Here is a 14,698-nt window from a genome sequence, read left to right as displayed (position 1 = left end):
TGAGAAATTTTCTTGTGTGTGGGTATCAGGTTGGGTTGGTGGTGACTTGGCTTTTCCTTTCAAGATGAAAAATACTGTAAAAATTTTGGTAAAGGGAGCTACAATAAGTAAATAAAACCTTTGGTTTGGTCCCTCCAACCCAAACAACCCTATGATTTTTATCATTTGGGATTCCTCCCTTGTTTATATAGAGCTAAACTTTAAAGGGAAGAATTCCCATTTTTTTTCCTTAAGAAGTGCTGGAACAAGATCCTGGGACTTTTGGGGGGAAAAAAAAAAAAAGCTGCTGCTTTTTATTTTTCCCTGCTTTTTCCAGCTTGATTTCTCAGTCAAACCAGTCCCTTTTACACCCAGCTGCATTTTTTTGGCTACAAACGCATCCGTACAGTCACTGCCGTGTTTTCCCAATTCTCCCATCCTAACACTGCACAGAAATGTGCTGGCTTGCCATTTTTGTCTCTCGAGGGCTTCCCTGCCTCGAAGCTGAGGGCTTGTGGAGGTTTATCTGGTTTCCCTTTGTTCAGCACTAAGGAGAAAGAGGAAGGAAAGGCTCTGTTAAAAATAGCAGGGCCAGGACTCCCAGCCTCACTGAAGGTCACTTCCCTGAGCCTCACTGCTGCAGAGATGTCACAAATGACCCGTTTGGGAACATTTCTGATGGTTCAGGGGCAGCAAAGAGCCTGGAGGAAGGCAGGATGCTCATTGCCCAGCTCGGCTCCAGGCTGTGCATGGAGTTTATTTTCCATCCTAGTGACACATGCAGGGTTCCCTCCTGAATGTCAGGGATCTCTGCAGGGATCTCTGCAGCTGGAACATCCTGACTCCCTTTCTCCCATGCTGGTGTGTGGGGCCTGGCCTCCCAGTGGCTTTAAAATCTTATTTTTAATATTTTAAAAAATGTTTTCAAATTGATTTTTAAATTTTTAAATTTTAAAATCTTGTTATATTATTTTTTTTCTTTTAAAAGTGTTTCAAAGTTTTATTCTTGAATTAAGTATTTTTAAATTTTACTTTATTATTATCAACATATATATTACTATTATATACATATAAAATATATGTTTATATAGCTATATATTATATATTTATATAATGTATATTATTTTATTTTTATATATTCTTATATATAATATAGATTTTATATATTGTATATATTTTATACATATATGTATATATGTGTGTATATATAATATTATATATACAAAAATATATAAATATATAATTTTTTAAAAATTTATTTATTTTTTTATTATATCAGGGCAGCCCCAGGTCTCAGGAGTGTGACCCTGGTGACTTGCAGGGGAGCAGGAGAGTGCAGGGCAGCGGACAAGCTCCATTCCTGTCCTCATTGTGGCTCGGTGTGGGCAGCCAATCTCCCAGGAAACTGCAGGAAGGACACATGCAGTCAGAAACCCCCCATTTCCCCTTTTCCCACTCTTCAAGATTATTCAATTCCTCAATTAAAATGAAATTACATGGTAAAACCCCAGCTCATTATCCCATGCAGTGTGTTGGGTGCTGATGTCCCCTTGGATTCCAAAGCTCCGTGGTGGGATGAGCACCCTCCTGCCCCAGAGCACCACCCTCCATGGGCCAGGGGAGGAGAGATGAGGTTGCTTTGCAGCCCTGGTTGCATCCCCACATCCTGTGGGCAGTTTTGGCTTCAAAGCCACTGTGGTGTTTGTCTCCTGACGATGGACACGAGTCCCTGGTGCTGTGATATCCTGCAATTCCTGCTGGGCAGGGGAGGGGAAAGTGCTGAGGATATGAAAGAGAGAGGCAAACCCTGGTGATGCTGGGCCAGGGCCAAGCAAGTCTCGAGCCCTCACCCTCCCCTTGGTGAACATCACATCTCCATGGAGAGCAGGAATCATTCCTTCTGGAAAACCAGACCTTTTTCCATTTTTGCCTTCTGCTTTTGCTGGAAGGAAACATGGAGTGAAATTTTGCTCAGGAAAAAGGGCTGAATTAACCACCTGAAGCATCAACCCAGCCCCAGATATATGAGGGACCCTTGGGTGCTGCCTGGGAGCCTCTTGCTGTGTTGTTTTCTCTGTTTCCTAAACTCCAGCAACATCCCAGGAATGACACACCACAAAGGCACGTTTTTTTTCCAGGAGGCATTTTGCATCAGGGAAAAACCCATTTGAGTGTCAGAGCGAGTGTTGTGGTGTTCCCCCTCTAATGGATATTAATGTATTTTCCTGCCTTTGAAAGGAATTGGAATACAGTTTAAAAAAATTAATAATGGGCCAATACCGGTCTGGATTCATAACAGAGGCTCCTAAGTGTGCTCCTGGGGGAAAACGTCAGGGAGTTTGCAAACATCACAGGATCCAAGCTTAAATCTAGTTTGGGCAACTATTCCAGACATGCTCCAGATGTGGCATTGCTCTTGGGAAAGCCTCACTTCCAGCTTAATTGTGGACAGGACCATGGAAGAAAACCTAAAAACCTGTGCTGAGGAGCTGCTGTTATACAAGTCTGACACTTCAGTGAATCCTGATTTTCAGAGCCATTTGCAGTGGGATCAGAGCTGGAAAACAGGGTGACTGTTTTTTGTGCAGCCATGGGCTCCCACAGAAAATCCTCGTCCAGAGTTCCACCTCATTTTCCCTAAACGTGACATCCCACCTGCCTCAAAGTCCTGTGCTGGCCAGGTGTTCCCAGATGTTCATCTCTGTCATCCATGGGCTGAGGTGGGCTCTGCAGAGCTGGGCCTGCAAATCCACATCATCCTGGTGGGATGCACAGCAGGGCTGGTGATTCCCTGCCACCTTCAGTGCCTGCATTTGTGCTCCAAGAAGTCAAATCCTGCTGCTAACCACACTCCCACACCACCTTAAGGGATGCACAGCCAAGGGAATATATTTCCAGGAAGGGTGGGAACACCAGAGCTCCAGCCCTGAGCATGGTGCTGGTGAGGATTGCTGTTTGAGCCCCCAGGGAGCAGGATTGACCCACAGCTGCTGCAAATCCTGGCCAGGGGATTAGAAATAAACCCCTAAGCCTGGCTCTGAAAGGTCGGCCGGTGTGTAACATTTAGAAAAGCCTCAAACTGTTATTTCAAGGAGAATTATTTTTTTTTTTTCTCCATAGGAAAAGCAAATATCTAAGTTGCTGTGGAAAAAAAAAAAAATTTAAAAAAAAATGCTGCTCCTGACGCTCCCCTGTGGATGGGAATTTGCTGTCCGTGAACTGGGGTATGCAGTGAGAACAAGCCTGGAGCAGAATGGTAAATGGCAGCAGCACTGTTATTACCCTAATTAATTAATTAATTACTCTAATGAATTCATTAATAGCTCTGTGTGTGGCAGCCCTGGGGCCAGGGGAGGGTGTTGGAGCAGGACATGGGGCAGCTGGGCTGATTTAGGAAGCCCAGAGCTGTTGACAGAAGAGGTTTGCTCCTCCTGGTGCCGCATTAGCTGCTCTGTTGGGGTGGTGAACCCTGACTTTGTTCTCCTGGGGCTCTCCCGGGTGCCACCACTGCGGGTGTGGAGCTGTGGGGAGCTCAGGGGTGGCAGGAGATCCCTGGAGAGGCACAAAACGCACCTCCAAGGGCTGGCTCCTCACCTGCCACCGCTTCTGACGCCCTCTGGGCCACCACGAGCTCGACCTGAGCCAGGTGGGGAGATGTGGATGCCAAACCACGTTGGTGTTGAAGCAAAGGGGATGAAATAATGTGCTGAAAGCCCTGTACTTTGGCAATTTTGAGCCGAAATTGCCGCTGCCAGTGCTTAAACCCTCCGCTCGGGCCTGCTGTCCACTGCTGCCCAGCCCAGGCCTGGGGCCACTTACCAGCACACTGCCTGCTCTCTCAGCCTTTCCAGCAAACATCATTTTTTCCCCATCTCAGAGGAACAAAGTGGAGACAAAAGATTAATCTTCCATGGATTGTAAAATCCTTGGAGTGAGGAGAGTGGCGTCGGCTCAGCGTCGCTGGCAGCCTCTGCTGACTCCGACAGGCTCTGGGGCGGCTCCAGCCATCCCACTCCTCAGCGGGAGCAGTGCAAATCCACGGCTTTTGGGGGAATTACTCCTGATTTCCTCTTGTAGAAGCAAGATTAAAATCAAAACTGCCTGTAGACTTCCATGTCTTGTACAGCGCTCAGCCAGCCCTGGCTGGGTCCTGCTCTTCCTCCCACACCGCAGCCACGGCAAAAAAAAATAAAAAAGAAAAGAAAACAACTCCTCAGTAGCCTGGGAGGTGTTAAATCCATTCCTTTCTTCTTTTTATGGCTCTCTTAAGCGTGTCTACCTCCAGAAGTTTTTGCTGCAGGGGAAGCCAAGATAAATAAAGAGGTTTGCCCTTTGTTTCAGGGCTGACCCACTACAGAAGGGAATCCCCCACACTCGGGGGGCTGCCAGGGATGGAGCCCAGCTCCCTCCACAGCTCAGGATGTCTGTGGACCCTTTGCTTGCACCATTGAGAGTGTTTTCAGTCCTGTTTCCCTCACTGACTAATTTACAGCTTCCAGTCGCTAATGGTTTTCGTGGATTGCTTAATTATAGGTGGGGTGGATGGTGCTGCCTTGTTACCAGGGCTGCCAGATGTTCCCTTTGTAACTCTCATCTCAGTCGCTCCCAACCTTGTCAAACTTTAACCTTTGCAGCTGGGACATGAATTTTGTGCTTTTTTCCAGTACAAGGACTGGCATCACCCGATGGAACTGGGAAAAGCAGGAACAACAGCCTGCACCTGGCCTGGTGGTAGGTGGGATCCTGCTGGACTGGAGGAGCTGCTGGTGTGGGAGAATGTGACAAAAGGGTCAGGAGATGCTGGGGGGAGCAATTGAGGGTCTCCAGGTGGTTCATGCACAGTCACACAGCTTGAGCTTTCTGTGTCTTGTCTGTTCTCCACCTGCACAAAGAGCATTAAACCAGACCTTCACCTTCCCATGAGCAGGTGAGGCAGTTTGTGCTGTAGGGCCTCATCTCAATCATGCCCAGGAGGACACCAAGGACCCTCTTCCCAAAGGCCTTGCTCTAAGGGCAGCATGTTTGCCCTGAAATAGGCTAACAAGGCCTGTCATGAGCTCCCACACAACCTGGGCGATGAGGGGTCCCATCCCACCCCTGCCAGAGCTGCTGCTTTGAGAGTGAGTTTTGGGGATGATCTATTGCACCAGGTCCTCTGTGCCCCTGGTCAAGAGCACATTATGTGTTAATATTTTCACATCACATCAATTCTTCCCAGGCACCTGGTGGAAATCTCTCTACTGAGGACAGGCTGAGGGAACTGGGCCTGTTCAGCCTTGAGAAGAGGTGAGTGAGAGGAGACCTCCTCCATGTCTGTCAGTGTCTGAAGGGTGGATGTCAAGAAGATGGACCAGGCTCTTCCCAGTGGTGCCAAGAAATAGGACAAGAGACAATGGGCAGAAATTGATGCCCAGAAAGTTCTACCTCAACACGAGGAAGAACTTCTTTCATTTACATTGACCAAGCACTGAACTATCTGCCCAGAGAGGGTGTGGAGTCTCCCTCACTGGAGATATTCCAGAACCCTCTGGGCACACTCTGTGCCACGTGCTCTGGGATGACCCTGCTGGAGCAGGAATGTTGGACCAGATGAGTTACTGTGGTTTTTGCCAGCCTAATCCGTCCTATCCTGGGATTCTGTGAACCACTCAGCCCCACGAGCCAGGGAGCTCTGGGGCAGACTCTGGCCAAGGGCAGCACTATTGCCAGGGGGGCTCAGCAGCAGAAACAGCACTTTTCCTCCCAAAATGCTCATGAGAGGCAGATAAATAAAAAGACAGAGCTTGAAACAAGGCCAGCCACAGGGCTGGGAGCTGTGCTTCTTGCAGGACCTGAGACAGGCCGGGCTGAGCTCTGGAGCATTCTCTGCCTCCCACGCCTCAAGTGCAGTGAACTGAAAAAAATTACTTTATCAAACTTGAAAACTGCATTTCTTCAGGACCTCCACTCCAGTGGAAGCTGCAAAACATTTTCTATAAATTAATTCATGTAGAAATAAGTAAGCCAGAGCTCCTCCCTGAGATGTCTGCTCCTCATGCTAGCTGCTGTCTCCGGCTCTGCCTTGAGTATGTTTCTCTGGAAATTGGGTTTGTTACCCTCCTAGCTGGAGAGCAGTGCCAGTCACCATCAACTACAGGCTTCTTCCAGCAACAGTGGGAAAACTGGAAGTACCTGAAAAGTCAGAAGTTCACATGGGGAGAGTCACTGGGAGCAGGTTTGAGCTGGGTCATGGAAAAGCTGCTGGAGTGAGGGAGCTGGGTCAGGTGCACTACATTAAAAAGTCCCACAGATGTGGTGGTGGTGGTTACCCTTAGCTGGATTGAAAAATGGGTTTTGGGGGCAACCCTCCTTTTCCAGATCAGGCTAGCTCGTCATGGTGCTGCTGGTGGTCTCTGCTGCACAGGGGAGCTGCTAAAAGCAGTCATTTTGCTGCTGCAGGATGTCATTTAAGCAGCTCGTTGCAAAAAGTGATGTAAAGCCCTTGTGTGGTGTAACTGGAGCCCTGACCCATCTGGGGCCGGGCAGGAAGGGGACAGGGAACTTGGCTAAACAGGGGAGTGAGATGGGTCAAGGCCAGTTGTGCTGTCTAAATCTTGGCAAAAACTCAAGTGCCTCCAGGATAAGCCATTCCTCAAATATGGATGCTCTGCCTTCTGCGTGGAGATGAGGAGCACTGAGGAGTGTGAAGTGGGATGTCCCAGCATGTCTGGCACATACACAGTGAGGCTGGAGCTCAGGTTTTACCACACAGGAGGTCCTTTGGGTCCTTCCTCTGTCTCCCTGCAGTGACAATTTACATCTCACATTTCCAGGGACAAGGGCAGCCCAGCACAACTGCCTCTCTCTGGATACAGTGCACGGATGGCGAGAGTGTCAGTGGCTTCCACAAGTGTCAGGCAGGGATCTGTAATTCCAGGGCTCCTGATGCAATCATGCAGTGATAATTCTGATCCCACCAAAATCACTGGACACAGAACTGCTCTGCTTCCAGCAGAGTAAGAGCGGGGCTGGGGCATGCTCAGCTTCCAGCTGGGAGTAGGGTGCTGGAAGGGACCCAGAGAGCAGCACTCTTAGGCAGCCCCCTTAGACCCCACAGCTGAGCTGCACCCATGCAGCATTCCCACCTCCTATTGCTCCTGATTTTTTCTATATTATTTTTTGTGATGGAAACTTCAGTTCTGCTCTTAATTGCTTAAGACACTGCTGCTATTTCCTCTGGACTCTTTCCACTGCCCACAAACCTGCCCACTTCTCAGCCTGGAAATCTGCCAAAACATCGACAGGCTGAGAGCTGGGCTGCTCAGCCTGGAGAAGAGAAGGCTCCAGGAAGACCCTAGAGCCCTGTCCAGTGCCTCCAGGGGCTCCAAGAGAGCTGGAGAGGGACTTTGGACAAGGGCCTGGAGCAACAGGACAAGGGGCAATGGCCTCACACGGAAGGAGAAGAGATTTAGATTAGATATGAGGAGGAAATTGTTCCCTGTGAGGGTGGGCAGGCTGTGGCACAGGGTGCCCAGAGCAGCTGTGGCTGCCCCTGGATCCCTGGAAATGCCCAATGCCAGCTTGGACGGGGCATGGAGCAACCTGGGCTGGAGGAAGGTCCCTGCCCACGCCAGGGGGTGGCACTGGGCGGGCTTTAAGGTCCCTCCCAACCCTTGTCCGGGCCGGTGCGAACACCTCGGGGCTGCCGAGGGGGAAGTGCTGGAGGCGGGGAGCGGAGCGGGGCTGTACCGGGGCTGTACCGGGGCGGTACCGGGGCTGTACCGGGGCTGTACCGGGGCGGTACCGGGGCGGTACCGGGGCTGTACCGGGGGCGGGCCCGGCGCCGGGCGGGCGGAGAGGTGCCGAGGCACCGCCGTGCGAGCGGCGCCCCGTGTGCCTCCTGCGCCCCCGGCCAGCACCCCCGGGCCGGGGCATGGAGGCGGCGCACAGCATCCCCGTGCTCGACGTGCTCCGCCGCTTTGGGGTCAGCGAGAGCTGCGGGCTCAGCCCGGAGCAGGTCCGCCGCAACCGGGAGAAGTACGGCCCCAATGGTCAGTGCGGAGCGCCGGGATCGCCGTGGGATGCGGGGCGGCGGTGGGATGGGGCAGCGCTAACGGGACACCCGCATCCCGCCTGGCACCCTCCATCGGGACCTTCGGGACCGGGATCGGGATGCGGACCCGCACCCTCCCCATCGGGATCGGGATGCGGACCGGGATCCTCCCCGCCGGTCCCGAAAGGTCCGGGCTGCTGCCGTGGGTCCCCCCCGGAGCATCCTCCCGGCGCCGGGTGTGCGGAGGATCGCTGGGGATGTGCCGCGGGACACCTGTTGATTAGGGCAGTATTTATCGGCTTTAATTAAAGGCTAATTACCGCGGGTACGGGCCACCAGGAACGTCGGCAATTAGCGGGGTGTTAATTCTGCTGGCGGAGTGACAGAAAGCGGGGAGGGACAGCAATATCTTGTTTCCAGGAAGGAAAGAGGGGAAGCTCTCACTGCCTGTGGGTGACAGAGGGAAGCCCCAAAACAGCCGTGAGAGGTGTCCTAGAGGGGGGATCTCGCTCACCCCTGCCCTGCTGCGGGGAGCTCCGGCCGTGTCCCGACCCTGCCGTGTGTCCCACGGACCCGGGACACCCCCTGCGAGCAGCTGGGCATCTTCACGGCATTGAGAGGGGGAACTTTTAAACGTGTGCTTTGAAAGTGTTCAGTGTGCCCAGGAGGGGCTGGCTGGGGTGTCTGGACCTACCCAGGTGATTTTAGGGTGGGTTTATTCGGGCTGTGAGCGAGGTCGGTCGTTAACTCTGCGTAGGAAACAGGAGGGTTTAGGGTGGTTTGCTCTAGTGCTTTGGAGCAGTGAGTCCCTTCTCAAACTTCTGCAAGGACACAAGTGTGTAAACTCTCTCCTGGCTTGGAGCTTGTTGCATCTGCTTCTTGCTTGATCCTCGAGGATGAGGCCAGGGAGAACCTGAGCAGATGCTGGCAGGATTGCTGTCCGCATTTCTATTTGTTGGGAGGGCTGTGGTAGGTGGGATCAGAGGGCTGTGACTCCTCCAGCCCTGAGAGCAGCTGTCCTGTGCTGAGCTGTGCTCAGGGCCCCCCATGCCAGCAGTGCTCCCTGTTCCAGGCAGCTTCAGCTCCCTTCCCTGAGCCAGCATGGTCAGGGCTGGACTTGGGAGCTCTTGCTATGGAGAACCGGCACAAGCTGCAAGCAATGGAGCATCACATCTGCGCCTGGAGGCTTGATTTTGGAGAAGGGCAGCTGGGGACCTGTCTGGTTAACTGGGAGGAACCCCTCTGCTTTGGGGGCTGAAGGCAAAATACATCCTTAATGCAGAATACACCCTTATCCCACAGGTGGTTGGTCTGATCTCAGGGTATAATTGCAGCCAATTTCTGCTTCATGCCCTGGCCCCACAGGATCTTGTGGCTGAAGGGTGTCACCGATGGGCATCACCATCGTGGGGCTCCTGCTGCCTTTGTCCCTCTGTTTGCCCAGGTGAATCATCATCACTGAGTCAGGCTCCTTGGCTGCTCAGTGGCACCGGGCTCTGCCTTGAAAAAGGGAGCTCAAAGGTGTGACATAGGTGCAGAGCAAAGGGTTAGTGGTGGCAATTAGTTTGCCTTTAAATTTATTTTCTTTTCGCTTCCTCCTCTTGCAAGCAGTGGCTCTGTACTCTCCTCGCTCGGCAGTTTTGTTTCCCATGCACCCCAGCACTGGGTTTCTCACAAGCTGTTGGTTCACAAGAGCTTCTGAACTTTAGGGTATCCTGTGTCTTTCACCTTCCAAGCAGAGCTTTGCAGCTTTGCATTCTTTGCAGAATGTTGAGGGAAGTGCAACCCTCAGTGAAATGTGGTCAAAGGTTTTTAAGAATTCTGAATTTCTGAGCAGTATTTATATTTTTCTCATGGTGCAAATGAGACATAGACAGTTTAGAACAGCTTAAAACCATGCAGATAGGGACCTGTGTGGTTTACTTGTTTTAAAACCTTGATTTTAAGCAAAAAGTGGGTTTTTTTCCCAGCATGGTGAGAACTTGCAGGTTGTGTTGTGGCAGCAGGCACCTTGGCTGTGCTGGGATCCCCTTGGGTGTCCTGTTTGGAAGAGCTGCTTGGGGTCAGGGTGCCACAAGGGAGCAGCTTGGGACAACGAGCTGGGTTTGGAGATGGGCTGTATTAAATTGCATTTCAATTTAGGTTTAAATTAAACTCTGGCAGCAGAAGTGTGGGGCAGTTTGGTGACTCGTTTGAGGTCACAGAGAAGAGGAAGAAAAATCTTTTGTGGCTTGAAGTGCAGAGCAGGCCTTAAGCTCCAGCTACTTTCATTTTCTCACCCTCCTGTCTCACATTCATTCATTTCCTTCTAATCTTGAACTCCAAACTGCTGGTGTGGTCGTGAATCACAATCTAAAATACATCATCTTTCTGAAAAACTGCCTCCTGACATGCTTCATAGAGCTGCTGGCTGCTGCTTTTTTATTGCATTTAAAAAAATACGAGCTGCAACAAGCTCTGATGTTAAGTGAGAAGCAGCCGTCATTGGTGTGACTGATATATAAAATTATTTCTTTTTTTGGGGGCGGTATTCTTTTGGAGCTTAAAATTGTTTTTTCAGACCCAGTGCTCACAAACACATTTGTAGGAGGAAATGGAGAGCAATTGTGATTATTTGGTATCTCCAGTTCGTGGCTGGGGGGCCAAGCAGTGTGCTATAGATTACTGGAGTGGAAGAAGATATTTCTCCATTAGGAAGAGCTTGTGTTCTCATTTCAGCTCTGTCATCAGTGCTGTCAGCGTGGCCTTTCATTTGCCAAGGAAACTGGAGAAGCCACAGAACATTTAGGTCTCACCATGGCAATTCTGAATCTCCCAAGTCAGTTTTAATTAATAAATGCTTTGGATTTATGTGTCTCACATGTGCCTGGCAGGTGCTTCCTTATACCTCATCCTATCCACCAGATCCAAGCTCCACAGGTTGCTTTTAGATCACAGAACTTTAAAAAAAAAAAAACAACAAACAAACAGAAATAACCAAATGCACATCTGTTATTTTATAACAGACTGAGCAGGAGGGTATGGGCATGCAAACATTTTCCTTCCTAAATGTAAAACCAGAGGTACAGTTTCCCTCGAAATGATTTTAGTTTTGCCAAGGAATGACAGATATAAACAGAGGTTGTTTCGTGGACAGACAAGTGATTTTTCTGTTTTAAATATAGCTCTGATTTATCTCTTCTAAATGGATTTCTGAGTGTAAATGAGCATACATTTCAGGCAGGATATTGCTGGCATTAATGCGTATGCATAATTTTATTTGCTCCATCGGTAACCTAAATGGGCTGTGAAAGTCAGCAGAGTCAAACTCGAGGCTTCAGCATAGGGGTGTTTATCTCATCTTGTGTTTCATCTCCTCTGACTCTGAAGCTGAAGCCTTGGTTGGAAACTCAGCTGGGCAGGACCATCCTGCCCATCCGCCCTCCTTGGGGGCTCACCCATCCTCTTCACCCGCCCTGCTCCGGGGGTGACCCCTCCTTGGAACCCGGTGCTCTGCAGATCCCATGCCTTGCTGAAGGTGCAGCTGTGTCTGGTTATTCAAACCAGCTCAAAGCCCACCAGCAAATCTGCTTGTTTTCCCCAGCACACCTCCCTGTGTGTCTGTAAGCCTCATTCAGGATCCCCAAATCCTTGTGTGTATTTTCCCATGTGCGTGCCTGGGCGGGAGGAGGAGACATCCCCAAGCCCAAAATCCAGCCTGGGCTGTGCTGCTGCTCTCCTCAAACCCACCAAGGCTAATTCTCAAGGAGCTGGCATGAGCACACATCTGAGCCCCTGTTTTGCTAAGGAACAGCAGGAATAGATGATTTCTTTCCATGTTTTTGCAGGGTGTGTGTGTGTACATCCGTCGGCACACGCGTGTGTCCGCGCGTCCTCCGCCTGCCGAGCGGGGCTTGACGTTGAATTAGCTGCTGGCGGTTGCTAATGAGCCAAGGTTATGCTCTAGCTCTCTCTTGACAATAATAAAAAAGGGGGAAAAAAAAAAAAAAGAAATAAAATTTCTATTTCACGCTGAAATATTTGAGGTGGCAGTAAGAAGAGGAAAAGCAGCATTTTCTGACTCATCAAACTCTGCGCTCTGTTCCTCTGTGCATCGCCCACCTTTTCCACCCCCGAAACACACGCTTAACAGTCTGATTCATAAACATGCTACGGGTTGTGGGGTTTTTTTTTCTCCTCCTCCAAATCCTTTCCCTGAGGAGAAATGCGGAGGCATTCAAACCTTGCGAGCGACTTCAAATTTGGGGAGAGACTACACAAAGTTTTCGTAATTGACAAGGAAACTTGGGATTTTCATCTCTGTGCCATCCTCTGAGGTTACCTGCATCCTCACCTACCTCTAAAAAACACTGTGAATCAAGAGCAATGTTCAGAAAAACTGACATCTGCTGTCTAAGTGCTGCAGGAACCAGGGAAGGAAGATTTGCAGGGCAGAAATTCTGCTGTGGGAGAAGGGATTGTGCCTGCAGGTCTTGTGTTTACCCCTGGGGTTGGTCTGCCTTGTGGCACAAGTGTTATTTCATGAATATTTTTATTTCATTGCTGGTCTTAATGCTGGGGGTGGTAGAGCTGGTGCTACAAAATACTGATTTAAGAGGAGCTGGAGGCACTGTGGATGCCCAGATGGCAGCTTGGGATGTGCTTCCAGTAAGGGGCTGGAATGGGTCCTCCAAAAACACCATAGCAGCAAAATACCCCCCTTCTCCCAGGGTAACCCTTTTCCTCAGTAATTCAGGTGTCTCTTTTGAAGTTCCTACTCCAGCCAAGACTTTATGGCCATCCTAGAGCCACACTTGTCATCACCACAAAGTCACACCTCTGCTCTTTGCCATTTCAGCATCACTGGTCTTTCTGTGTGTTTTAAGCCTTTTCTTATCTCCAGATCTGATATGAAGTGTTCCATTTCTGTGGTCGTCTCCCCCCTGAGTAAATCCCTGAAAAATCCTATTGATATTTAGGTTGCAAGTAAATTTTCCTTTCTACAGCTTCCCTCAAAGCCATTTTTCTGGAGTAAAAAGCACCACTCCATGCCTGGTGTTGCTGTTGCTTTCTTCCACCCAAGGAGAATTTTAATTTTTGAGAAGCGTCCAAGTTGCTGCCTTTTCGCTCTGAATTTGATCTGCTCCTGGAAAAGAGGTGGTGTGAGAACAGGAGGCTCCTGGCTGCAGGTTGGGTCTGTCCTGGCACAGGTGATGCCTCTGGCATGGACCCCACGGTGCATCCCTGACAAGGGCTGCAAATTCTGGCACAAAGCAGGGCTGAGCAAGGGGAACTTCCAGTGACTGAAAACAGATGGTTGATGTTCCTGGTGGTGACAGCTGCCCTGTGCAGTGCTCAAGACCATCCTGATCCTCCGTGCACAAAACCTCCCTGGAGAGCCGCGCTCCCTGCGCTGTCCTGTGATTCACAGCAGGGATGTGAGCTGGCCATCAAAAGGCATCAGAAACCTCACAGGGCTCCTGCAGCCCCGAGGTGCTTCTATTTTCATAGTCCTGAAAAATGAGGTGGTTTGATGCTTTTTCGTGTGCTTAAACCTCTGGAGGAGCCAGCTTTGATTTCTCTCCCACACGCAGCGTTTGTAGAGTCAGTTGGGATGCTGATACCCTTCCAAAATATTGGTGGGGGTTTTTTTAGGGTTATTTTTTGTAAGCTGTGAGCTTGATGTTGAGTGTTTGTATCCTGTGCCTTTTTCCCAGCTGGTGCTGCCCCAGTCCTGGGGAAGGGGCTCCTCCCTGTGAGGCATTGCTGAGGCTGGACCAGCCTCAAAACCCTTCTCTTGGTCCCTCAAGCTCACCTTGGGAGGCAGTGGATGCTCCAACCCCATTAATGTCTTCAGGACTGTTGAAAGCAGGACTGAGAATTTAAGAGCAACACATTCATGACCTCCCATGGCATCTCAGATGGGGTGGAGGCAATGCAGGCAGCCCCTCCTGCTCAGTTGGAGCCCTTTGGGCAGGAGAAACAGCTGGGATGGATGAAAGGGATGGATGGAGGAGAAGGGGGCTGTGGCCACTCTGGGTGGGTGGGTGGCAGAAGGACAGAGCTGTCTGGGGGTTCAGTCCAACCCAGGGCAGTATTAATACACAGAAAATTCAGCACCAACCCCACAGCCCGTTTATTATTCTGCATCTGATAATTGTTTTCTTGGTGCTATTGTTACTCATGATCTATTTTTGTATTTCAGTGCTGCTAGCACTGGAAGTAGAAAATATAATAACAACCTATATTTTGAAAAAAAAATCCCTGGCTGCCCAGTGGAGCTGCTGTTGGTAACTCACAGAAAAACAGGTAGCAGAGATCTGGAAGCGTAGAAATGTTGAAAAAACTGGAGCCAAAAAGCAGTAGAGAAAATTGTGGTTACTCCAGTATTTCCATGACGTGAGCACGCACCGGAGGCTCCTCCGTGGGCGGTTAACCCCTGGCAGGCAGGGCTGCAGGCAGCTGCCTGCTCCCCTGCATCCCAGCGCTGCCTGGGAGGATAGAGCTGCACAGGAGGCTCCTTATTCCCGATAGGATTGGTGGGAATTGGTGGGAATTGGTGGGAATTGGTGGGAATTGGTGGGAATGGCTCCTCTCCACGCCGTGGCTCGGTGGGTCACTCGCTTTAGTTGAACCAGCCATCTCTGGAAAGAGAGGTCGCATGAGTCCGGAGTGCTGCTCTTTTGAAGAGATGCTGAATTAATCCTT

The 14,698-nt window shown here is 50.3% G+C and overlaps 1 protein-coding gene across 1 annotated transcript in view; it reads left to right on the top strand.

Moving 5' to 3' along the window:
• The first annotated feature begins 7,799 nt into the window (after window positions 1–7,799).
• The window catches only part of ATP2A3 (ATPase sarcoplasmic/endoplasmic reticulum Ca2+ transporting 3), a 48,783-nt gene continuing 41,884 nt past the window's right edge, over window positions 7,800–14,698 (top strand). The window contains exon 1 of the mRNA XM_005525865.3: window positions 7,800–8,009. Within this exon, the coding sequence (XP_005525922.1) occupies window positions 7,892–8,009 (118 nt within the window). The 5' untranslated portion in view covers window positions 7,800–7,891. The remainder of the gene's footprint in view (window positions 8,010–14,698) is intronic.

Source organism: Pseudopodoces humilis, chromosome 23 (genome assembly GCF_049639895.1).
Source record: "Pseudopodoces humilis isolate 2021_Gansu_Grassland_sample_001 chromosome 23, ASM4963989v1, whole genome shotgun sequence".
Classification (NCBI taxonomy): Eukaryota; Metazoa; Chordata; class Aves; order Passeriformes; family Paridae; genus Pseudopodoces; species Pseudopodoces humilis.
The sequence above is the reverse complement of the archived record's forward strand: the minus strand, read 5'-3'. Positions and strand labels throughout refer to the sequence as shown.